Raw genomic sequence first — 25827 nt, forward strand, 5'->3', positions numbered from 1 at the left:
CAACTCTGCCCCAGTACAGAGAGCAAGCACACAAGATTTGGAGAACAAATTCCCAACCCTAACATCAAACACAAATATCTAGCTTCAGTCTTCCAGCTCTCACTGTAAATAACTGAGCACTGCTAATTGCAGCACCAGCAAACATCACACAAAAGACCTCCTGAGGCCGGGCGCGGTGGCTCACGCCTGTAATCCCAGCACTTTGGGAGGCCGAGGTGGGCGGATCACGAGGTCAGGAGATCGAGACCACGGTGAAACCCCATCTCTACTAAAAACACAAAAAATTAGCCGGGCGCAGTGGCGGGCGCCTGTAGTCCCAGCTACTCGGGAGGCTGAGGCAGGAGAATGGCGTGAACCCGGGAGGCGGAGCTTGCAGTGAGCCGAGATTGCACCACTGCACTCCAGCCTGGGCGACAGAGCGAGACTCCGTCTCAAAAAAAAAAAAAAAAAAAAAAAAAAAAAAAAAAAACCTCCTGAATACATTAGATAAGTGAGGTGAAAAGAAAATATAATCACAAACATCCATCTGCGACAGGAAATTTGACAAAGTAGCATTTCTGAAGAACAACTCATAGAGGTAGGGGACAGCAGTACATTGCTTCAGGTTGAGAAAGCTTTGTTTTAGCGCAAAGAACACTGACCATGGGTCAGAGGACTTCTGCCAAGCTGTTATTAGCTGTGTGACCATGGGAACATTAATTAATCCCTACGAACCTCAGTTTCACTACCTGCCAAATGGCATTAATGTCTTACTTATTGCTGAGGATGTCCAGTGCATTGCTCTGCCTAGAGTGAGCACTCAACTTGTGCTTATTTTTCACATGTTCATAAAGAAAATAAGTCCTGTAACCTTGAGTTTCCTCCAAGTACATGTACATCTCAAGGCCAAAGAGAATATGATGCTAAATGTGACTCAGCAGGATGCATTTGTCATTCGCATAGTGATTGAAATAAAAAACCAGTAGGGATGGGATAATAAAAGAAACACTCCAGCAAACCTAAGCAAACAGGTCTGCTGGGGAGATAAACGGAATTTCTGCTCATCGATCCTAGGATGTTCTGATTCTGGGGTGAGCCAATAAACTCAGTAACTGCACCGGCATGGCATGCCGTTATTGCCTCTAATCGGTTTGATGCTCAGAAAGTGGGTCTCTTATCTGCTGCCACAATTCAGATAAAGTAACATAACCTGATTCCACGATGATCAGCTCTCCACCTTATTAGGCTGGAAAGGCTACCAGAGTGACTGTAAGTCACATTAACCCAGTTTCCTGTCTAATTTACTTATAATTACTTTTCTCTGTTATAAGATTAGCTGCTAATCAAGTTTAGCATCAAGAAAAAAATAAAAGATTTCTCTTTTATATTGTCTTTTTAAATCACAATTAAAGAGATTTTACCTTTTCCAAGTCATTTTAAAATAACTCACATGTCTAATTAAAATGCAAAGAAACCTATGTCTGTGGTCAGTATCAACTTCAGGGTTTTCATCTTGGCTCCTAGAAAGCTATAATAACACAAGAAAAATAATGAGAGATAATCAAAATTGCTATAGGACTCAAGTAATACATACTTTCTCTATAAACATTTACAAATTATGTGAACTCAACAAAATGAATTAGGTGTTTTAAACTATCTGGTAATATTCAATACAACAAAAAGATGACTAAAAAAGAAAGGTCAATGCATCTAACACCACATTATTAACCCCCTCCTCCTAGCAGAAAGGTGCCCCTGAAAATACTTTCCCTTTTATCAACTTTTTATTTCTTTGTGGTTTCAGCAGATTAATCACTTGTGGCCTCAGTATGCAGGGCTGAGAGAGTATTCATGTCTATTCTTCTGTGGAAGATAGAGAAAGACTGGCTGAAATAATTTTACTTTTCACTGCGTAATCATTTGTCCTGGGCATTTTCCAGGGGCTGTTTGGGAATAAACTCATTTTGCTCATATGCAGAGATGAGGCAGGAGAAACATTTGTGAACTTACATTTGATTATACCAACACCCCAAGGAAGGTTTTGTAAACGAATAAAAAATTGGAATGAAGCCTCTCTCACTAAGCCTCAAAAATGCTACTGTTTCGTAACTCAGAAGCCTGGCCAATGTCTACATTGATCAGAGCTGTAGAAATTAATAAGAGCAAGGTAATAAAATGAAACTGCCATGCTGTTTATTGGCTGTCATCACTGATGACACTCCAATCTCTAATTAACATCCTCACTACCTATCCTCTTTATTACCAACATGACATTGACTGAGACATCAGAAACAAAGTAATTAAAGAGACTTTTTCCTGCTCTTATCTCAGAAGTGCCTCTGTCCAGGGTTGGCTTTTATCTGCGGACTTACCCATGACAATTTCCCTTAGTGCCTCCCAGCATACTGGCTTAGAACTCTGTATGGTCTCTGACTGAGAGATATTTGCCAGGCCTTGTTCTAACCCACCTAACAGATGCCTGATACTTTTTTCTAAGCTACTCGCAAATTTAAAGATGGGATTGACTGCTCCATCTCATGATAACTTTGGAGTTATCATGAGTTTTATGTACTGCATCAGTTGTTTACAAGAGTGTTTTTAAGTGGACATTCCTTTTCTCACTTTTAAAGTTTATCCCTGACCTACACGATAATCCTCATCCCTCATCCCTCAGTTTTCCTACTTACCCTTGTCTAGTATATGCCACCCATCTCATCATTGTATCACAGTTCACACTTCCTCCACTGCTGGCTTTATTATGTCTGAAAAACCCTCATGCTTCATGCAAACCAGAGAGCATTTTCCTCTCTTTCCAGAGATCCCAGGACATTGGGTTATACCCTACAGACACCCCATGACAACAAAGAGGACTAACAGACAAGGTCTGAGTTTTTCCCTGCTGTCACTGACGTGTCTCCTCAGAGGATCCTGCTGAAGTGGTTAAACTGGAAGTCCCATTTCCAATTTACTATGTGCTACAGAGCAGAGCTTCTCAAATGTTCATGTGCACACAAATCACTTGTAAGTCCTGTTGAAGTGCAGGTCCTGATTTAGACAGCCTGGGTGGGGCCTGACAGTCTGTATTTCTAACCAGGTCCCAGATGACGCTGATGCTGATGCTGTTGGGCCCTGGACGCACTCTGAGCACCAAAGATATATAGTGAAATTCCAGAGTATCCTTTTGGGAGTGCAAGCTGCCTATAAGTAGTTATTTTCATAAAGTTAATAAGTAATTTGTGATATGTTATAAAAACATGGCATCAGTGCAGTGAAACACAAAGTCCAGTCATGGTTCCTTTGACAAAAGATTTTCTGTACAGTATACAGAAGTGGCAAAGGAAATGATCTAGAATTTGCCCACTGTTAGAGAGGGGAAAAACCCTTTTTCCTCTACTCTTTAGGTTAAATGATTGGGGTCCTGCAAAATAAATTGACAAAAGACATATTGACAGGAGAAAAATGTTTCTTTCATATGCATATAAGGGCCTCACAGAAATGAAGTGAAAATCCCAAAAAGGTAGTCAGACTCAGAGACTTATATACCATTTTAACAAAGAATGATAAACTTGTAGAAGTAATAAAACAAAGGGAAAAGTTTTGAGCTTATATGGGGGAAAAAGGTATATATATATATGTATATTTCTCATATATATATATGAGAAACTAGTGGAAGATAAAGATTATTTTAGTAAGGTTTGTTGTGCATATTCCTCTCAGAGCCATCTCTGGGCTGATATGAGTCTAGAGTCCTCTCTGGTGATTAACAGTTGTTCAGCCCTTCCTGTTACAAGGCAAGTGAAAGGAACAACTTCACAAAGGGAAATTTATGTCCGCTTTTACATAAATAGGGGGAGGACAGAGATCTTTTCTTGCATCTTCTGTTCCTCAAATACCTTCAGCTTAAAATAATTCTTGTGACAAAGTGTCATATTTGGGGGTAGCATATTTTGATCCCCTTTACGACCCAAAGTGGACCAGCAGCATCAGTATCACCTGGGAGCATCTTAGAAATGCAGAATTTCAGGCCCCACCCCCAATTTACAAAAACAGATTCTGCATTTTAACAAGACCCTCAGGTGGTGTGATGCACGTTTGCTTGAAATGCACTGCCATATAATATCTCTTGCTTTGCCAAAGTGGTTAGTGAAACCAAAATATGCAGCCCTCAGTGGGGTGAGGGGATCATAAAGCCCTTGGACTTGCATGTATCTATTTCATTAGCCCTTAAAGTATGGCAGCATGACCCAACTAAACCCAAACTGAGACCCAGGATCACATTCAGCTCAGCAGTGGGTTTATTTTTCCAGGATCTGTTTATTTGTACAAGTTGCCAAATGTGCAGACAAGGGTGTGGGTGAATGGGGAAGGAGGTGTTTTGTGCACAGGCATTTGCAGCCCCCAAGGAGGAGATAACAGGACTGGGGAGCAATGAGAAAGAGGGGACAGTATGGCCTCTCCCCCTGTGCTGCCAATCCCAGAACAGCTGGTTTAAGTGTTGTTGGGACACAGGGTTGAGTGAGAATGCTGAAGGAGCTGTGTTTCAAAGACTGTGTGAAGCTCTGGGACCCAGGTGACAAGGCACAGCAGAGTGAGAGGAGGACCAGCCACCTGCCTTCCCCAGAACAGGCCCCAGGACCCAGGGCAGCCTCAGCAGAGGAGGGTGATGAGGGGCCTTGGGGAGACAGCAACAGCAGGAGAGCCACAGGGGCAGGGAACAGGAGGAAGGATTCAGAACAGGAGCCACGGTGCACATGAGCACAGATAACATCCTGCCCTGGGGACTCTGAGGACACTGGCGGAGGGCACACCAGGCATTAATATTAACTTGGCCTCATTTGCTCCCAGGGCCCGTGAGGCCTCGGACCTGCCAGCGACCATAACACTAACCTTTCTCTCTAACCACCTGACCACTTTTCCTCCAGGTGAACCCTTCTGCTTTCCAGTCATTTTGTCACATTGTGCCTTTGGGCTTTTCTTTTCTTCCATAAATTCTGAAGCAGGTTGACCCTCTTTCCTTTTCCAACAGGATTCTCTTCACATGCAGCTCTTTGTGCCAATGCATGGGGAGCCTCTCCAGATGCTGCCACCCTGTCCCCTGCGTTGTCTTTCTCTGAGACATCTGATGCTGGTTGGCTTTGACCAGACCTCCCCCTGGGGACACCTTCTCTTTCAGTCTCACCCTAGGTTTCATGTTTCCTCCCAACTCTCCCAACTCACCCGTGATCACATCCCTTGGGCTTCATCGCTCACTCAGTAAAATCCCAAGAGGGCATGGCTCCCAGGCCAGGCTGCTGTTTCCTACGGCCTGAATATTTAATCCCAATTGTCTGTTGCGGTGAGGAGATTCATAGTAACCTTGACTGGGGCTGAGTTTCGCTTTTCTCAGTGCTATATACAGAGCGGCTCTTCGGATGTGCTCATTTGGAAGGGGAGCCTTCAAGTACTCTGGGGCTACTTTCCCTTCAGCTGACTGGATGCTCACAAGACTTCATAGTTTCCTTTCCCTCCTTGGTTATCAAACCCTAGGGGCCCTCCCCGCCCCACTAATGTCCACTGACCTGTGTCACGCAATACTTTAAAACACACTAGGCTAGACAGACCCTCACTACATTCCATTCCTACTGGTGAGGTTGCAGAAATCATTCTAAAAGCATACTCCATCTCCTTTTTTTCTAGAGATGAAGCAGATCGATCTCATTTCTACATCTTCGCGCTTTGGCTTGAATGGATCTTAGATAGGTGTAAGGATACTTGGAATATTTGAACCATCTGTCAGTGCCTGGATCTGAAGACTCTCACACCTCGTTTATCAGATGAGGGGTCAGTCTAATAAATGAGATCTGAGGTGGAAACTTCCATGATCCATTCATCTACAGGAATGAGGAGGCAAACAGTCTGCAGATTCTTCAGAAAGTGGTTTTTAAATGATTTTGACTTCTTGATAAGACAACCTCCATGTCCAACACATAATTAAATGGCAAGCCAGTAAAATAATTTGAAAAGAAATGTTTTTTAAAATATATAGCCTTCATTCATATTCAGGAGAGATGATACAGTTGCAAAACACTGGAGCTGTTTATGTAAAATAATAATAAGGGAATAGTATGAATAATTTTATGCCAGCAAAGGAGACAACTTAAATGAAATGGATGGATCCCATGAAAGACACATTACCCAAGTTTCTCAAGAAGAAATAAATTTCTTTTACTTCTTAATTTAATTATTTTAACATTTAATTCTTCTTTATTTATTTTCATTTACTTATTTGAGACAGAGTCTTGATCTGTCACTCAGGCTGAAGTACAGTGGCGCAATCTTGGCTCACTGCAACCTCTGCTTCCCGGGTTCAAGCAACTCTCCTGCCTCACCCTCCCAAGTAGCTAGGATTACAGGCATGTACTACCATGCCCAGTTAATTTTTTGTATTTTTAGTCAAGACAGGGTTCTGCTGTGTTGGCCAGCCTGGTCTCAAACTCCTGTCCTCAAGTGATCCACCCACCTGGGCCTCCCAAAGCACTGGGATTACAGGCATGAGCCACCACACCCGGCCTTCTTAAGTTCTTTTCCATTTATTTCTCAAGAAGAAATAAATAAGCTAAATAGCTCCACTGTGTTGTTTATTGGAGGTTTACATCCACCAGACTAAGGAAGGACTTTCCATAAATAGTTAAGACATGATCATTTATACGATGATTAGACTTGCTGGTAAAAATTCTCACAAACTGCTTGTGTTGAAATATGCATCTTTTGTAAACAAAAGTAACACCACAGATCCAATCTAAAGAGGACATGTGAGTGGGATGCAAAAGCTGTGTGGGCGCAGATCTTTGCATTTTAGAACTGCAAGGATAGTAGCCCAGTTTCCGCAACTGTAAGATATAACTGTAGGCCAGAGAAGGTAAGCAACTAGCCCAAGGCCACACAGCTAGTTAGTAAGAACTGAAACAGACCTTCCGCAGATCGTGAATGTTTTTGAACAATGACATGGACAGATTTAGAGGTGTCATTTATAACATGTAATGTTAAACTCATGGGGTCATCCAGAGAAAACAGAGCAGCACTCAGAGGCGTCAACAGGCACCAACACTGAAGCAAAACAGCCTCAGCTTAGTTCTGCCCTAGTTGTTAAGCCAGCCAACATCCAACTGGGCAAAATTAAGTCACACAGTGTTCCTGCAGCTGGCAATAAACAGATGAGCTTTTCCCTGATATCCCTGTAGATGGGATGATCTAAAAAAAAAAAAAAAACTCCCCGAAGTGTATTAAGATTCCAAACAAAGAAGAGTGATGTTGGAGTAAAGCACATTAAAGTGAAAACTTTTCTTCTTTTTGGGAATTCAGACTGGGTTTGGTTTTCCCCTAATTCAAAAGAAGAGAAGGCATGGTACCAACACCCTGATGAAGCCAGGCATCCAACCGGACCCACAAAGCTTCAGCAGTGGCCCTAATACCCACCCTGAGTACAACACATCTCTGCTGGTGGAGCACCAAGCAGTCCTCACTGCTGTGGGAATCTGCATGGCCCCCACTAGCCCGTCCTCCCAGGATAGCTGTAAAGATTGTAATGAGATGACAGGCATAAGGTTGCCCACATATGGTCAGCACTCAGATTAAACCAGATTGACAGTGGTGGCACTAAAGCAGAACTGCTTCTCTGCTGAGAAGCCAACCTCATGGGCAGAAACTGACACAGTTCCCTCTAACAGCCCAACTGCTGCATCTAAGCCTTTTGAAAGCATCAGACACAAATGTTTCAACACAGACTGTTGCCTTCAGAGCCTTTATAAGGATAAACCTTAGCAGCTTTTAGCTTCTGCAGGAGTTGTGGTTAAGCTTCTTTGGGATTTCTTATGATGTTATATCATGGCATTTGCCAAATATATATAATTTGTTGGGATGGAGTCTACTAAATAAATGGGCCTTGCGTGGCAAGATTCTAAACACAGAGCCCTAGTGCCAGGTATGTGGTAGGCTGGCAATGAACAGGTGTTACACGGAAGAACCCAATAAATCCACAGTAGTGTTCAATGAAAACAGACTATTGGTTGGGTCATCAGAATGCGCTGGGTGATCATCCAAGCATGCAGTCAGGATTTTTCATCTATTTCTGCCTCCAAATTTATCTAAAGCTACACAGCCATCAACATTCTATAGGGCCAGCACACTGTCATGGATTCCACTGGTACCCACCCAGATTCCTTTACCAGGGCTGCCCCTCTCCTCCAGCTCTTACACGTGTTGGCAGCCGATCGCTGCCCAAGTCTCCCAAGAGTTACTTTGGCTGACTGGAGCCACTTTACCCAGGAGGTCACACATCCAACTCTGCCTTCACAAGGACAGCCCATAATCAATGACTGATGGACAGGGGTGTGGGGAGGGGTACAAAAGACCCAGCCTTTACCCCAGGGTGGGACAATCCATGGTACAATGCATGTTCCAGAGCTTCTCATGGCTGGGGCTGAGATGTGACTCCAGCTGAGACCACTTCCTTGCTTGGCCGCACTCCCCACCCACCTGATTCCCTTCTCCTGAGAGCTGTCCCAGAATAATTATATGCACAAGAATCCACATCTCAGGTTCTGCTTCTAGGGAAACCAGACCCTCACCATTGCCCAAAATTATGAAAGGTATTTATATTTTACAGTAAGAATGAGCACTGATGGTTTTGTGGAATTTTTAGAATTCATAAGTAGAAGACATTCCTTCTCTCCTGTTTCATTAAAAACAAAAGGCATATAATTACCCAGAGGTGCCTGGAGTGTCTTGAAACTATTTCCCTCATGAACATCCTTCCTGCCTTTGTTCAGGTCTGTGATGGATCTAATATCATTACTCCAAGAGGCCTTACCTGAAAGACCCTCAAATTGCTCCATCCCCCTCCCTCACCAGTCTGGTTTCTTTCTGCATAGCACATATCACCATTGATATGACAATTTACTTGATGCTTTAACCTGTTTCCCCAACTCTCTAGAGCTCTGCAATGCTTAATACCATAACCACTAGACACATATGGCTATTTTCCACTTAAATTTAAATTAATTAGAAGTATTGAGCCTACCACAGTGGCATGTAGCAGACAACAAATATATGTGAGCCAATGAACAAATAGTTCATGGTAATCATCAGTGATGTCCCTGGTATCTAATTTTGTAGCTTTTATACTAAAAATTGATATTGTCAAGGGTAGGAAAAGAACTGTAAGAACATTTAAGAAAAAATTCTTAAGAAGCTATGAAAGGATATGACTATTACTGGCTGAATTTTTAGCGGATGGTAGTTAATTGTAGGTTAAAAAAACACAATGCCAACCTCCAGATGGAGACAGCTAGCTAGCCAGAAACTGCTGAGAGTTTTTTGACAGTTATTCAAGGCAGCATAGAAAATATAAAACTTTCCTTTTTTTCCCCTCTGAGATGGGCAGATATTTAAAGTCCCACTCCCTCCTCCCAATAGAATAAAAATCCAACATGTATGTTTTTTCTTTGATTGTTAACATGCTCACTGAAGACTAAAAGCCCACACATCGCGTTTGTGGCCAGATGAACATGTTGGAAGCAAAATACAAAGACCCCACTTTGTCTCCTTACCTAGCCCTCTGCACCTCAACACTAACACCACTTTCCTTTCTAAGGAAACAGCTTAATAAAGACATCACTTTGTACTCATGATGAAAAAAGAGCAAGAAAGGAAACATAAAGAGAACGAAGAAGCCTCTGCCGTTTTTGCCTTGTAATGCAGACAAAGCAATTGGAAAAAAGCAAGTAATTAACAAGCATTCCTGAGAACATAGGAATTCCAGAGGTCTTTCAGTTGGTTCTCAGATGCTTTATTTTATTTTATTTATTTATTTATTTTGAGATAGGGTCTTCTGCCTAGACTGGAGTACAGTGGTGCCATCATGGCTCACTGCAGCTTCAAACTCTCCAGCTCAAGCAATTCTCCCACCTCTGCCTCCCAAGTGGCTGACACTACAGGCATGAGCCACCACACTCAGCTAATTTTTGTTGTTATTGTTGTTGTTAAAGAGATAGGGTCTCACTATGTTGCCCAGGGTGGTCTCAAGCTCCTGGGCTCAAGTGACCTCTCCCGCCTCGGCCTCCCAAATTGCTGGGATTATAGGTGTGAGTCACGACGCCCAGCCTGTTCCCCACTTCTTAATATGAGTATGTATTCCTGTCTTTCATTCATGTTACAGAACGTCTTTGGAAAATATAATCTTCAAAACCAGTAAAACATCTTCAGTTATGCAGTCTTTGTAGAAAATTGTCAGTTCTTTGGATTCTAAGTTAATATTATCAATGGCATTAAAGAAAAAGCACTAAAAGTTCCCAGCAGCCAATGTATGGCTTTTATGCTTATAGCAAACTTATATGCTAATACTAGGAGCTTCCTTATAAATCAGATGACTTGGAGATCTACAATCCTTGGACATCAGTTGACTCCAAGAAAAAGGAGCTTCAACCTAATGTATTTCATTTCTTTCTGTTTCTCTTTTCTTTTTAAATTAATAAGCCCACTGATTTTGGTTTTCTTAACTTGAACACAAGGTAAGACCCCTGTTAGGGATGTAGTCACCTTTTATTTTACATTAAACAGTCTGACCTGCCAGGACTGTCTTTAACATTACTGAAGAGGTGGCATCCTCTGACATCATCTTTTCTTATCCAGACCGAAAACGTAAACACATTATTACTGACAAGTTTCAATCATCTAGGAGAAGACTTTGATTTGGTGCTAGTAGTGTCTAGGACCAGTCAGAGACACTTACAGGTAAGTTTTAAATGTGTGAGAGATTATATCTCAAAGAGAAAACCCACAATGAACCCAAGCTATTTGTTTTCATGGCTCCTGTAACTCTGCACATGTTCTGTGATGGAGAAAACCTATGATTGCTACCACATAGCCAACTCCTTCATGTATCTTTTCTCTCCATCTTTCCCTGTCTCCATGAACTTATTTCAATTCTAGGACATACCTATGTGTTTGTTCTGAGCCACCTGGAAAGGCAATTAGAGTACATGGACTCTCATGAAATAGTTTTTATATGTTTTTACTTCCAAATATAATTAGAAAGTAGTCAGCTATAAGGCAAAAAAAATCATTAATTACATATATTAACTATATATGAATTTTCTATATGTATAGTGAAGCTTATATGTACATACAAGCTTTTGACATAACTGCAATAAATTGAAAAACACATGAAAAAATTTATACATTTATATGTCAACATATAGAAAATTGCTAGGAATAACTAACAAAAAATGTGTATGAGCAACATAAGGAAAACTACAAAACTGTGAGAGGAATTAGAAAAGCCGTTTAAATGACTGTCCATTCCAGAATGTAAAAGCCTAATAGACATATCAGTTCTTCCCATTTGTAATTTGTAGGTTTTGTGCAACTGAAGCACTAATACAATTTTTGAGGGAGGACAGGAAGGAGATGAGTAGTGAGTAATGAAGATAGTAAAATATATTACAGAGCTACAATTACAATGTCTTGGTACTTGCACAAGAACTTAAGAAAAAAAACTATAGTTCCAAAATAGATACTACTTTATATGAGAATTTAATGTATAATGAAAGGTGATTACAAACTAGCCAGGAAGGTTAGAATGATTTTTATTCAATATTGGAACAACTGGTTAATAATTTGGAAATAAAATGAATTTAGATTCTTATTTTACAAATAATAACAAAATAACTTCCAGATGAATTAAAAACCATAGAGAAACATAAATTTTACTTTAATATTAATCAAACTACTGAAGAGGAGGGGAGTTTGGAAATGAGAAGCATTAAAGGAGGTCATGGGTAGCAGATCCCAAGAGTTCTTATGGACCAGTGTAGGATGGAGAAGTGGAGGATGGGCTGACATCAGTGGTGGCACCCAAAAAACGACAGTGTGACACTGTTTATCAGATAGATAGGTGCCCCAACTGATAAATATCAAAAAGCTCTAGGGCTACCACAATAAAAGACTCTTGCTCGTATGAATCCCAGTGTAAACCTAGCAGCTTTCTCCATCTCTGATCCTCCATTCAAAGCACATGGCCTCCAAGGTGGCCCCAGCAGCAGATGAGAAAGACAACAGTGGTATCCTGGCTTTCAACTGCCTGGAATGAGAAGTGACACATGGCACTTCCACCTACAGTCCAGTGGCCAGAGCTGGTCACATAACCCCAACCACCCCAAAAGATTCTTGGGTTGGTCTCTCTCAAAAGCACAGCCTGGGGCAAGGATATGGGTTGATTTAGGAGGTGATCTCAGACAGCACTAGAGGAGAGTGGAAAAGTGAAGTAGGACAGTGGCATGAAAGAGTAGGTTACTGCTATGGCCAACCTGGGCTCAGTTCTGCTGGGAACCTCTGGAGAGATTGAGTAGAACATGCCTCAGAGTTATCCTTCCAGAGGGGCAAGGAAACTGTGATATTCACCCATCCATTCCCTTCCATTGGTGGCTGAGGGCTGCTCCCAGGACATTAGCTGCCCAGCACTTCTGGGTGTGTGCACCAGATGGGGGCCAACCATGCCCCTGCAACCAAAGAAAGTCATCCAACAGTGTTGCAGTGGCTTGCAGTGGGAACCACCAGAACAGGAAAGATGTGTGCTCAGGGACCATGGACAGGGACTGATAGCATCTGCTAAAGAAGGGGAGCACATGGGTTATCTGGCAAGAACCACTGCCTCTGACACAAATGGAGAGACCCAAGCTCCAGGGGACTTTGGTTGTAGCCCTCTGAAACCGAAACAACATCTGAACTAAAATGAATAACCAGCCTTGTCTAACCCATTCCTGGAAGAGACATTCCCAAAAAGTTATGGCTGTTATTGCTAGGAAATCTGCTCCTCCTACCAACCCTGAGACCCAAAGATACTTCCTGTAGGGTGCCTTGGACTAGCTTGTGGGTATGTAAACTGCTGTTAGGGGAAATGCCCTGCTAGTCTGGGGGGGATTCTGGGATGAAAAAACATGGTGCCATCCTCAAGTGGCATGTGGTGTCTGGGGGTGACAGGTATGCCTTCGCTCACAGAACCTTTATCACAAGTTCCAGATAGACTCAGAGGCCCTCCAGGGGAGGCTACACATCTCCCTGGAGGGCCTCAGAGGCTCTGCTATGAAAACAGTGCCTGAGACCAGGAGAGAGCAGAAGTTTCTCAAGTGGGAACAGGAAAGTAAAAGCCACTTCTGGCAGCCTGCTCCTGTTGCTTCCCTCCATCAGTTGGTGCATTAGGTTAATTATTTATACAAAAAGTAAATACCAAGTTACATTTTAAAATATGTAATGCCAAAATTTTAATTAACATGAGATTTTACTCTAGAAACCACAGGGGTTTATTTTCGGTTTGTGAAATTTTTGTCTGTTTGTGTGGCTTTGTGTTCTCTGCCCTCCACTTCCCCAAAGTGCAGTGTTTCCATTTTACTTCTTATGTAATTACCTAGAGATCATTTAACCTCTACTCATTCCTCAAAGAATTTTCAGTATCTCCATCCAAAAACACAGAGTGGAAAGTTGATCGTTTGTGCTCTTAAAATAAAAACCGAAGGCAGAAAACTAATCTCACATTATATGGCAATGACAGCTTCTAGCTCAGAACCATCCACAATTTTCTCAATTTTTTTCACCTCCTTTGAACATACAGAAAACAAAACAAAAAAAAAGTGTGTGCTTAATCAGGTAATATTGCCAGAATCTGCTCCTACAGGACAGAAGCAGCAAGCGCAATAGAAAAGCTAATAAAGCCATTCAAATCATCTTAATGAGCACTAATTAATGTCCCATAGAAGAAAAATAGACACTGCAAGATGTAGCAGTTTCTCAGAAACTGGTTCAGGAAAAGTCACATCAGTGAGAAAAGATGGGATGGTGAATACGGCAGAACACAGTTCTGGTCTTGAGCTCTTCTGTTCTTGCCATGGACATCTGACACCTGCGGTCCTCATCCTGGTCAGTGGTACCACCAACCACCCTTGACCTCCAAGACCAAGAGTCATCCCTGACTCCTCTTCCCTTCCATCCCCTCCCACATCGCAGTCAACCTCAAAGTCCTGTGGATTCCAGCTCCTACATGTCTCTCAAATCCATGCTTCCTCTCTCCCATTACCTTAACTACATCTGAGCACCTGCCCTCATCACATCTTAGCTCAGCTACCTGCAAGCCACCCCAGATTCTGCTGTCTCAGCCTTCCTCTCTCCCCCTCAGCCACCCCATACACCCTGGGAAAAGTGATGTCTCTAAACCGTAAAGCTGGTCATCTATGTCCCCTTCATTAAACACTCCAGTAGTTTTCCAGCTGTTTCTCAAATTCCAGGAGATCCTCAAACCTATCTTAGGAGGGTGCATGAGTTCTCAAAATTGTGTTTTGTTTAACTTTCTGTTTTCACTTTCATGATCACCTTTTTTTAAGAATCAATAGAAACATATTCTGGATCATCTGAATGGCCATGTTATGACTAAGTGCTACCACATAATTTCACCATATATACTCTTACATTTATACTGTAGTTGATGCTTTGGTCTGAATATCCCGGGAAATTCATATGTTAAAACTTAGTCCCCATTGTGGTGATATTGAAGGGTGGGGGCTTTGGGGAAGTGATTAAGTCACGAGGGCTCTGCCTTAAAGAATGGATGAGTGACTGACAAAAGGGCTGAAAAGAAATAGCTTAGGCCCTTTGTTGGTTCCTGTTCCTTCCACTGTGTGAAGACACAAGGTCCATCCCCTTTGGAGTGTGTAGCAACAAGCAGAGAATAAGCCTTCACCACACATCAAGCTTGCAGGTGCCCTAATCATGGCCTGCCAGTCTCCAGAACTGTTGGGAATGAATCTCTGTTCTTTACAAATTACCCAGGCTCAGGTGTTTTCCTATGGCAGCACAAACAGACAGACAGTTGGCATCAAGAAACATTATTTTAATTATCACAGGCTAATGAGAAAATAACAAATCAGGTTTAGTGTATAGAAAGGAAACTGATGAGAAAATTGAGCCATCATAAAACCTTGTGGCATGGCACACTGCACACCAAATTCACAAGAACCTGAACAACAGCTGTTATAACCAGAAATAGGGATTTCATTTTAGCAAAAATAACTTCATCCAGAACATTAAATTCATGAGGTTAATCCACATGTATTTGACTTGTAGCTGTGTTGATATTTTATTTATATATTTGTTTTGGTTATGTGGTCATATGAAAGCTCTAAGTATAAAGAGTTTAGACCCATGTAAAACTACTACATATCTGAACTGCACTATAATAAAAATAATTTAAGCAACACTAGGAATCTACAAGAATTTTTTTCCTTTAAAGGAATTCCCATATTACTCTTATTTGAGAAACTGTGGCCTCAGAATGAGGCTTAAGCTTCATAACAAGACATATGTGGGAGAGTTGATATTCTCTGACTTTTTCTTCCATCCCAGCCCCCATCCCCTATTTCCCAGCCCCCCGCCCCCACAATTAGTTCTGACCAATGGGCTGTGGACAAAAGCAACATCGCATTCATTCCAGAGGAGCCAGAGAGACACTCTCCCTCTATCTCTTCCTGCACTGGTGACTATAGTGGCCACATTTTCCAGATGGCAAGGCTGAAAACTAGGAGAAGCTCTGTCTACCTGGCTATCAATTGACCTGTGAGGGACACACATTGTGTGTGAGAAGTAACCTTTGTTGAGTTAAACTACCAAGATGATGAAGTTGATTTGTTACTGCAGCAAAGCTTAGAAAACCCTCCTGACTAATACGCTTCATGAACTGAGCTCTCTGCTCCCTGATCAAGTCCTCCCCATCACACTCCATGCTCCAAACAACTCTTAGTTCAGTGACCTGAACACACCAAGCTGTTTCATCATGGCAGCCTACTTTTGCACATGCTGTTCCTCAGTCTTAGAATACTATTCCACACACTCTTCTGCCCTCCTCCAATCCCAGACACAGTGATTTATCCATCAAAACCCAGTTCAGATTTAATTACCACCAGGAAGTGTTTCTCCCTTTCTTAACTCTCTTACCTGCCTCTCCATTACCCTAACGCCACAGAGTGCTCATCTCACCATATCATAATCATACATTTCTATGTCTCACACCTCCTCACCCACTCCCCACAATCACACTGTGGCAGGGGCAGTGATGGGCCAATGGCTTATTCATCTCTACATCCTCACGGCCAGCATGCAAGAGCAGGCAGTATTTGGCCATTTGGCCAGGAAGAATTTCCTCCAGGAGGCTGGTCCTAGGGCATTTGAAGGAAGCTGGGTTTGATCCATTACCTACCCAGTAGGAACATCCTACTCAACAGCAGCAATTCCTAGCTCTCTCTACCCCAGCTCCAGGCCAAACCTGCCTAGGAGGCCTGAACCCTCCCCATCATCTCTCCAAACACAGTGCTCTTCAGGTCCCACAAAGGACTCAGGCTTTACCCAAGAGGGAGTAGCCTAGGGCCTTGTACTCAAAATGTGGTCCCTAAAGAAACAACATCTACATAGTATTCCATGGTGTATATGTGCCACATTTTCATTCTCAGCAAACTATCTCAAGGACAAAAAACCAAACACCGCATGTTCTCACTCATAGTTGGGAATTGAACAATGAGAATACATGGACACAGGAAGGGGAACATCACACACCAGGACCTGTTGTGGGGTGGGGGGAGGGGGGAGGGATAGCATTAGGAGATATACCTAATGTTAAATAACGAGTTAATGGGTGCAGCACACCAACATGGCACATGTATACATATGTAACTAACCTGCACGTTGTGCACATGTACCCTAAAACTTAAAGTATAATTAAAAAAAAAAAGAAAGAAACAACATCTACAGAACTTAGGAGCTAGGGAGAAAAGCAGAATCTTAGGCCCCACCCTAGACCTCCTGAATCAGAATCTATATTTTAATAAGATCCCCAGATGATTCATATGTCCAGTAATATTCGAAAAGTATTGGCCCCAGGCAGCCAAACAGAATCCATTCAGCTAAAAGGTAACTTTAATAACAATACTTTTCATTTGTAATAATATCTGGTAATTGCTTTACATCACTAAATCCTCAGAGCAATTTGAATATGCCCATTTTACCAATAAGGAAACCGAGGCTCAGAGTAGTTGGGTATCTCACTCAGGATCACATGGGTTTGAGGGGTCAGAGCCCAAATGTGAAAGCAATTCTGATGGACTCACCCCCATAACTACACACTACATGACACCCTGCCCGTTGCAAATTCTGTCAACATTTAGCCTTCAAAACCAGCCCAAGCAGCTCTGGAGACTTCCCTGTCCCTTCACGCAGCCACTGATCTGGTGATTATCTCTATTCTACCACTTGCTATCCACATCATGATGCCTCTACATACACCACTGTCCCCAAGAGATTGCCAGTTGTCTCTGTATAAAGATTTTATGGGCTTCCCCTATAATCATTGGATGAGTCCATGAAAATATTTCCCCTTTGACCATCAAAGAACACTCTGAGGCTGGCTGAACAATTGCTATTAAATGAATGGTGAAGATACGGAGGTTCCTAGAGAAGTTCAGTGACTTGCCCCAGGTCACCAGGAGGCTTCAGAACTCTGGGGATGCAGCCAAACTCCCCTCCCCAATTCCCAGGACAGATGTCTTCTTCCCACTCTTTCACGTTCCCTAGATTTCTCTCTTCTGACCTACATTACCAAGCAGTTAACAAAAACATTCTTTTCAAAGAACTCCCCCACATATGCATCTTCAAAAGGGGCTCTGCTCCACCAGCAGACAGGCAAAATTTAGACATTATCAAGAGACCACCAAAGGAAAAGGTGAGGAAACTCAGGATGCCAGATCAGATACAATGACCCTCCTGGATCCAAGGAAAGGAAAACGTCTTCAAGCAAGAGCCTCCAACTAAAGCATCCCATCCAAGCCCCTACCCAGTAACCTCACCGTCAAGACAAGACCCCTCTGAGAGCTTCTGGAGGCTGGTAGAGACCTACCCACCCTCCCTGACCAGGCACCACCACCCGCCTGAAGGCTGCAGGATTGAGATTCTAGTAGCCAAAGCAGCCCTTTTCCTCCCCTTTGTTGGCTTTAGAAAGAAACTAAGACCGGCTTGTCCAAAGAAAACCAAAACATCTGCCTGAAATATTCAAATATTTAGGGGAAAAAAGGGGAAAATCCCTCTTTGGGGGACTTTTTCTTGGGAAAAAGAGAAGCCAAGAAATGAGATCCTGGGACAACTAAGCAACTCTGTTTTTTGCTTTTCTGAGCACCACGCCACCATGATCATTGAGTACTGTGTGCACTGCCAAAGATGCACTGATCAGGGGGCTAGTGGACACTGAACACCTGTCTGCCAATCCGTTGCCTGGGCATGGGGATCCATCTGCCCAGAAGGGAACACCTTTTGTGAATTCATACAAAGGCACCCTACAGGTTAGCATGGGCTACCTATTACCGATGTTAGTCATGTTTGGATAACATAGGAAGAATAAAAACATTGACAGTGAGAAGGGTCCATGTTTTTATCTGGATTCCTTAGAATCAGATCCTGAGATAAGAATTCCTATGAAAGTGTATTAGGAGATATTCCTAGGAAAAAAATGGTAGGGATGTGAAGAAGTAAAACAAGAAAAAGTAGCAAGCCAAGCGAGGGAAACAAGCCAAGCAAAGAACCATAGAGGTCAATTTGACACAACTCCACATTGGATCTCTGGAAACAAAGGATGTCATGCTTCAGAGTGTCCCAATCAAGGGCAAAGAAGCTGGACTATTTATGCTCCAGCACCCATCAGTCATTGAGGAGGGGCTGCCCCAGGGGAGATGTAAATTCCCAGGCACTCCCTCTTCTGAGTCCCTACAAACATAGGCTCTGCCGCCCAAGAGTCATCCTCCAACAAAGAGATGGAGGGACTGGCAATTGGAAGTGAAGGCACCCAGGGTACCAATATGCACCAAGATGGCAAAGCTCACCATAAAAGAACATGACTCAAAAATCTTTCAAACCTAAATGAAAGGAGTTACAGAACATCTTTCAGAAAACACTTTCTGCCCCTCTTTGTTCTTTCTTCAGTGAAGCAATTTAAATATTAAATTGAAATGCTTTTCTAAAGTTGGGCTGTGAGGCAAACCCAATACTCTTTTCTTTTTTTTTTTTCCTTCCTGAGGGTCTTGCTTCTTGCTACTTTATCCTAAGGATAAGCACAATGCTTGCCTATTGCTGTAGATGCCTCATTGATCGAGATCATTAGCTCAACATCAGCCCAACAGATCTCCTCTGTAAGCAGTAACACAGACACTTCACAACTCCTAATACAATCATCAAAGTGCAGGGCCACCTAATTAATGCCAAGAGGTATTATGACAGCCAATGATGAAGGTGGGACCCTGCTTCAATTTGACAGCTGTCATCTTGGACAATACATCAAGGAAAGGAAATGGAATCAACTAGGAGGGGGTGAGGTGGAGGAATGACTAACTGTTAGGAATGAATAACAACCGAGTTCCCTCCACAACTTCTCACACACTTCCCCCCTCCCAGCAGGCAGATACTCTGAAAAGGTGTCCCCAGACGCCTCTGCCAAGCACTGGCACAGCCTTCTCCCTTCCTCACCACACCTCGCCCCCAGGGCCAGACATGGAAAGGAGTGTAAATGTGATCCTATATTTGAAATTAATTGATAGGATATTTCACGAGCTCAGATTTTTTTATATTAATTCCCAAATGCTCTGCCTGTATCCTTTTTCCTAATCATCTTTGGTTCTTCTGTGTTTCTTTAGTTCTAAGGAGGGTTTCTTGTCATTTAGGTGGGTCAGAGACCTCTAGAGACCTGGATCCAACTCCAGCTCCGCTGCTATGGAGCCGTGTGACCCTGGGCAAGGCACGAGCTCTGTGGGCCTCAGTTTTCTCATCTGAGAAATGGGGATAATTCCATTCTTTACAGATTTGTGGAGAGGATGAAATAAGCTTAACTCTAGGTGAAGCGCTTGGCATGTTGAGTTGCACAATAAATGTCAGCTCCCTCCCTGCGCCTTCTCCCTTCTGCAGTCTCACCGCACCTGCACCTTGAAAGACACCCAGTGCCTTTCCCAGGAAGGGCCCCCCTGCTGGCGAGGGAAATAAAATCAGCTCCGGAGAGCGTTATTCCCCTAGCAAGCGAGTTTCAGGTGGTGTACACCCGCACGCGCGCGCGTTTACACACACGTACACACACATACACACGTACACACACATACGCACACACACAGTACTCCGTACACCCACGCGGGGTCTGGCACTGCTGCTCCATCCCGCACGGAGCGGGGCCCAGAGTTAGGGCGAATGAGTCCTCCCGCCCCCGCCAAGGTGGCGCCCAGAACGGGTCGGTGCCGGAGCGCACGGTACTCACCCGGGGCAGGCCGCGCCGGGCAGGCTGGGGCTGGCCGGGCCGGGGGCGGCGGCGGCTGCGGGGCTGGAGTGGCGGCGGGCATGGCGCGGCGGCGGGCTCGGGGAGAACCTGGAGCAGAGGTGGCAGCGCGGAGACGCGGCTCGACGGTCGAGCAGGCGCGGGAAGGCGGGGCGCGACGAGCAGCCACGAGCCCGCGCCGACTCTCCCTCTTCTCTCCCTCCCGCCGCCCGCCTGCCAGCCCCGCGCCGCGCAGCGCCCGGCGACAGCCACCGGGAACGTCTCCGGGGGCGCGGGGCTTAGCAACCGCGCACCAGCTGCAGCCGCCCTCTCTGCGCCGGTCCCGCCATGCGCGCCGCTCCTGGCCCTGGAGGCCGGGCGGGGCCGGGCTTTGAACTTGCTCCCACACCCCCTGCTTCTCCAGTGAGCGCCCAAAGGCGGTCCCGCCTCTCCCCGGTCCGCGGAGTCCAGCCTTTCTGCTCTCCTTCCCCGCGCAGTTCCGCGGTGGAACCTGGCTGCGCTGGGTTTTGAACGTGCGCTTTGCCCCTGTTTTCTGTGGGTGTGTGGCAGCCCAAAGGCGACCCCAGGACCACCAGCCATCCTCGTGCCTCCCTGCAGGGCAGGGGCCAGACTTTCCACACCACTTCCTTCCTCCTATCCCATTCCCGCTCCTTGGATACACTGACCGTAGGTCCCAGGGCCGTCCTACTCTAACACCCTTGTTGCCCCCCAGATTCAGAGACCTGCTTACACTCTGGTCCACACCCATGGTCTCAAAGACTTAGGCTGCAAAACGTTCCTCCAGCCTAGTGGCTTCTTGGTACCATCTGAAGGCAGCTCGATGGCCCCTTGCTTTGTTGTACCTCTTCCCAGCACCACACACCTGTTCCTCATATTTGCAGGTCCCTCAGGTCTGCAGTGCGGGGTCTGGGGACCCATATTCCCGGGTACTGACTCCCAGATCTCTCCTGCGTCAGATAATAAATTCACTGGATCAGCCATACCCTTCTCTCCACAGGGCCGTTGACATGATTACAGAGTGGTCTGGCTTTTGCCTTTATCAATCAAGTCACAAAGTGGTCTTGTCTGTTGGGTCTGATGTTGCTGTTCTGTGAAATTGTTTATGCTCAACAGAACGCCAAGGCCGAGCTGATAGAACCAGACCAGCTCCCAGATGGCAGGGGCTGTCTTTCTCTTTATCACACATAACAAGAAGCCTGGAAGAAGGCTCCTCTGTGTGTGTTCAGCTGCTCAGGGATGACGTTAAGGACTCAGTCTCTTTCCATGATTCCACATGGCCACCTTCAACATCTTGCCTTTTCTCCTCAGACTTGTTGCCTCAAGGTTCCAAAATGGCTGCAACAGCCCCATGATGCTGCTGTGCAAAAAATAACTCCTGGTTCTAGCTGGTTTGTTGGCCAGGTACTCTGAAGTCATCATCAAGGACAGTTTTCAGCAATCCAGTTCACCAGTGGTGAACACAACAAATGCCCTGCCTTCAAGTCACTCACCTTCTAGTAGGGGGAGACAGATAATAAAATAAATAAGCATGGTGATAAATAGTATGAAGAAAAATGAACCAAGAAAAAGGGAATGTGATTATGTAAGTTGAGTGGTTGGGAAAGGTAACATTTGAGTAAAAACTGGAAGGAAGAACCTATTGGAAATCTCTCTGGGAGACAAGTGTCCTTGAGATACTTACACACTTTCTTTTTAAAATCACTTACTTTTCTCTTTAACGGCCACTCTTCCTGGCCCTATCACCTATATTTTAGGAGAAAATAAAAGTTAAATAAACTGACTTTTAGTAAAAAGGTTTAAGCTTTGTAAAGGAGAGATCAAATGACTTGTGTTTTCTTCCTTGCAAAAGCAGCAATCTCACAGTGTTTAATTATTGGCTGGGTTATCATGATTTAAATATGAACTAGATATATACATATCAAGCAATCACAATGAACACCTTAAGTTATCAGATTACTTCACAAGAGTGAGGGATATATCTTGTTGAATATTGGCAAAGAAATTGCTAATTGCCTACTCAACACCTATTTTCATTTCTGATCTCGTATTTAAAAAAATATATTTTTTAGCTAAGCATACTACCACCTGCAATTTAAAAAAATACATTTTCTAGCCTCCCTTGCAGCAAGGAGTGACCATATGAAAAGTTTCTGGCCAATGAAATATAATTGCAAGTGTTTTATTGGATTTTCAGTAGATGCCTTAAAGATGCTGATTTGGCTGACAGATGCACTCCTCTGTCCCTTTTCCTTCGTCCTGGAATCCAGGCATAATGATGTGGTAGGTGAGATTATTAATTTCAGTTATTCACTCCATTCCTCAATTGAATTGGAAAATCCACCCTTTATGGTACTTGGAGTGTGTTTCCCTGTACCTTGACTTTAGGCTTGGCCATCTTTCTTTTTCTTTCTTTTCTTTTTTGTTTTGTTTTGTTTTTAACTTTAAACAATTTTTTATTACACAAAGGTTGTCACATAATTGGATATTTCTCTACTTTGTACATAATTATTCTCACTCTCCACAGAAAGGCTGCTTAACTTCTCATCTGGTGGTGGCAAGCACTAAAATCCTGATTTTAACAGAATAGTAGTAAAAATGCCTCAGTTATTTAAGTTGAAGGCAGTACATTGGTATATGACTCTTGTACCCAATATCAGGAATGTACAAATGTCTTTTTATTCAAAAATACAAAATAAAGTATTGATAGGCATGGACAATGACAGCAGTAAACCATTATATATTTTGTCAACTGAAACCAGTAACCGATGGTTATAATGATTTCTTAAACATCAGCCAGCCTTTTCTTCATTTTCTCCAACCGACTTCTCTGAAGTTATTGGTGAGGAACACTGCCTTGACTTCCTGTCACAGTTCATTAATAAAGGTAAAGCACTATTCTAGGAGTTACAACATGCCCCCTCCCATACCACATCCCATTCCACCCATTGCACCCATTCCAGGGTCGTTCTCTTCTTTAGGAATTTCTGTGACTACAACTTCTGCTGTAGTTAACAGAGAGGCCACACCAGCAGCATCCAATAAAGCAGTTCTCACAACCTTTCTTGGGTCAATAATTCCTTTTCCCACCATATTCACAAAATCTCCGACCCTAGTAGCATCATAACCAACTTCTGAGGAACGTTGCATAATTTTCTCAACTATCAAAGATCCTTCAACACCTGCATTCTTAGCAATGGTCATTGCTGGAATTTTGAGTGTTGTTTTGATTGTTTATATACCAATTATTTTATCTTCATTAGCTGGAGTCAATGAGTCCAGGGCTGGAATGCACCAAAGCAGGGCACAACCCCCTCCCAAAACAATGCCTTCTTCAACAGCAGCTCTTGTAGCATTAAGGGCATCTGTAACTCTGTCTTTCTTTTCATTCACTTCAACATCACTTGTCCCACCAACCTTTAGCATAGCTATTCCATCTGAAAGTTTTGCCAGTCATTCAGTTTTTCCTTTTCATATTCACTAGTTGTGACATCTAACTGCTCAATGATTTCTTGAATATGTTTTTCAATTTGAGCATTGTCACCTTTTCCTTTTAAAAGCATGGCATCATCTTTGGTCACAATGACCTCTCCAACTTTTCCTAAGTCATGAGGCTGAACATCTTCAAGATTTAGGATCAACCCCTCTTTTCCAAACACTGCACCAACAGTAGTAACAGCCATATCTTTGAGCTGGTTCTTTGTCACCAAACCCTGGAGCCTTGACTGCCACAACCTGAAAATCAATCTTTAGGCTGTTCAAGACAAGTGTACTTAGAGCTTCTCCACCAACATCTTCAGTGATTATGACCAAAGGCTTACGGTGAGCACTGGCAGTTTCAAGAGCAGGTACAATGGACTGGGCACTAGAAATTTTCTTTTCACTCAACAGAACATATGCCTCCTGGAATTCACATTTCTGACCTTTTGATGTATTAATAAAGTATGGAGAAACATAGCCTCGATCAAACTTCAAGCTTTCAATAATTTCTAATTCATCATTCAGTGTTTTCCCATCCTTTACTGTTATGACACCCTTTCTTCCCACCTTTTTCACTGCATCAGAGAGGATATGGCCAATTTCTTTGTCTCCGCTTGCAGAAATTGTAGCAACCTGCGCAATTTCTTCAGGGGTGGTCACAGGTTTAGACTGCTTTTTAAGTTCAGCTATTGCAGCATCAACAGCTAACATCACACTTCTCCTGATTTCCACTGGATTAGCACCTTTGCTAATCTTCTCAAAGCCTTCCTTGGCAATAGAGCATGCCAGTACAGTAGCAGTGGTAGGGCCATCCCCAGCCTTTTCATTTGTGTTATTGGCAACATCTCGAACAAGTTTAGCTTCAATATTTTTATATTTATTCTTTAAGTCAATTGACTTTGCAACAGTCACACCATCTTTTGTTACTTTGGGACTTCCCCAGCTCTTCTCAATAATCACTATTCTTCCCTTTGGCCCCATTGTAATGGCTACAGCATCGGCTAAAAGGTCTATACCTTGAAGCATTAAGGCTCAGGCATCTGCACTGAATTTTACATCTTTGGCATAAGCCCGAGTGAGATGAGGAACCAATACCCTGGACAATCATCTTATCTAAAGACTGTGGGGAACCAAAGCATTTCTGTGAGGTGGTGGCATGGCATGCCCAGGGCGTGGCGAGGCTGGTCGGCAGTGAGTGAGGCCTTTTTTTTTTTAAGACTTAGTTTCGCTCTTGTTGCCCAGGCTGGAGTCCAATGGCACAATCTCGGCTTGCTGCAACCTCTGCCTCCCAGGTTCAAGTGATTCTCCTGCCTCAGCCTCCTGAGTAGCTGGGACTACAGGCGCATGCCACCACACCTGGCTAAGTGACCATCTTTCTTACTTAGGCCAGAAGGACGTTATTGAACACAATGTGAACAGGGGGTTAGAAAGTACTCCCATGGTTTGGTTTGCCCGGGTATGCTTCTGCCAATAGCCTAGATATCTGCTGGTCCAAGATAAATGTGGAGAAATATGATGCAGACCTAAACTTCAACAGGTAGCTAAGTTCGGCCAACCTGCAGCCTGAAGCAGACCTGTAGGAAGGAGACAAAAAAAAATGCCCATTGTTGTAAGCTACTGAGTTTTGGGCTGGTTTGTTACTCAGGATTATTGCAGCAAAAGTTAGCTAACATGATGGTTGATGATGACTGGAGCCCCAGCAGCCTACTTAGGTCATGTGGTGGCCTTAAAAGTGGAAGCCAAGCCCTAAGGATCACTGAGGAGAAACATAGAAAAACCCGTAGTCCCTTGACATCACGAAGCTACCACACCACCCCAAAGTATTAAATTTGAACTTCCTTTTTAAGAGAGAATAAATCCCTATATGATTAAGCTGCTACAGTAGGAGTCATCCCCTGTTATTACCTGTCAAATGATTATTTGTATCAATTCACTCGAAAAAGAAAACACTTTGTTTCATATTAAGAGAAACATTGAACACACACAGTATCAAC

At 43.5% G+C, this 25827-nt stretch overlaps 1 protein-coding gene and 1 pseudogene across 1 annotated transcript in view; both read right to left on the reverse strand.

Moving 5' to 3' along the window:
- DCLK3 (doublecortin like kinase 3) overlaps positions 1 to 20703 on the reverse strand; it is a 50018-nt gene extending 29315 nt beyond the window's left edge. The window contains exon 1 of the mRNA XM_055381781.2: positions 20339 to 20703. Coding sequence (XP_055237756.2) covers positions 20339 to 20420 — 82 coding nt within the window. The 5' untranslated portion in view covers positions 20421 to 20703. The remainder of the gene's footprint in view (positions 1 to 20338) is intronic.
- Positions 20704 to 23641: 2938 nt separating this feature from the next.
- LOC101145765 (60 kDa heat shock protein, mitochondrial-like) lies at positions 23642 to 24972 on the reverse strand (annotated as a pseudogene).
- Between the last annotated feature and the right edge of the window lie 855 nt (positions 24973 to 25827).

This window comes from Gorilla gorilla, chromosome 2 (assembly GCF_029281585.2).
Source record: "Gorilla gorilla gorilla isolate KB3781 chromosome 2, NHGRI_mGorGor1-v2.1_pri, whole genome shotgun sequence".
NCBI classification, from domain to species: domain Eukaryota; kingdom Metazoa; phylum Chordata; class Mammalia; order Primates; family Hominidae; genus Gorilla; species Gorilla gorilla.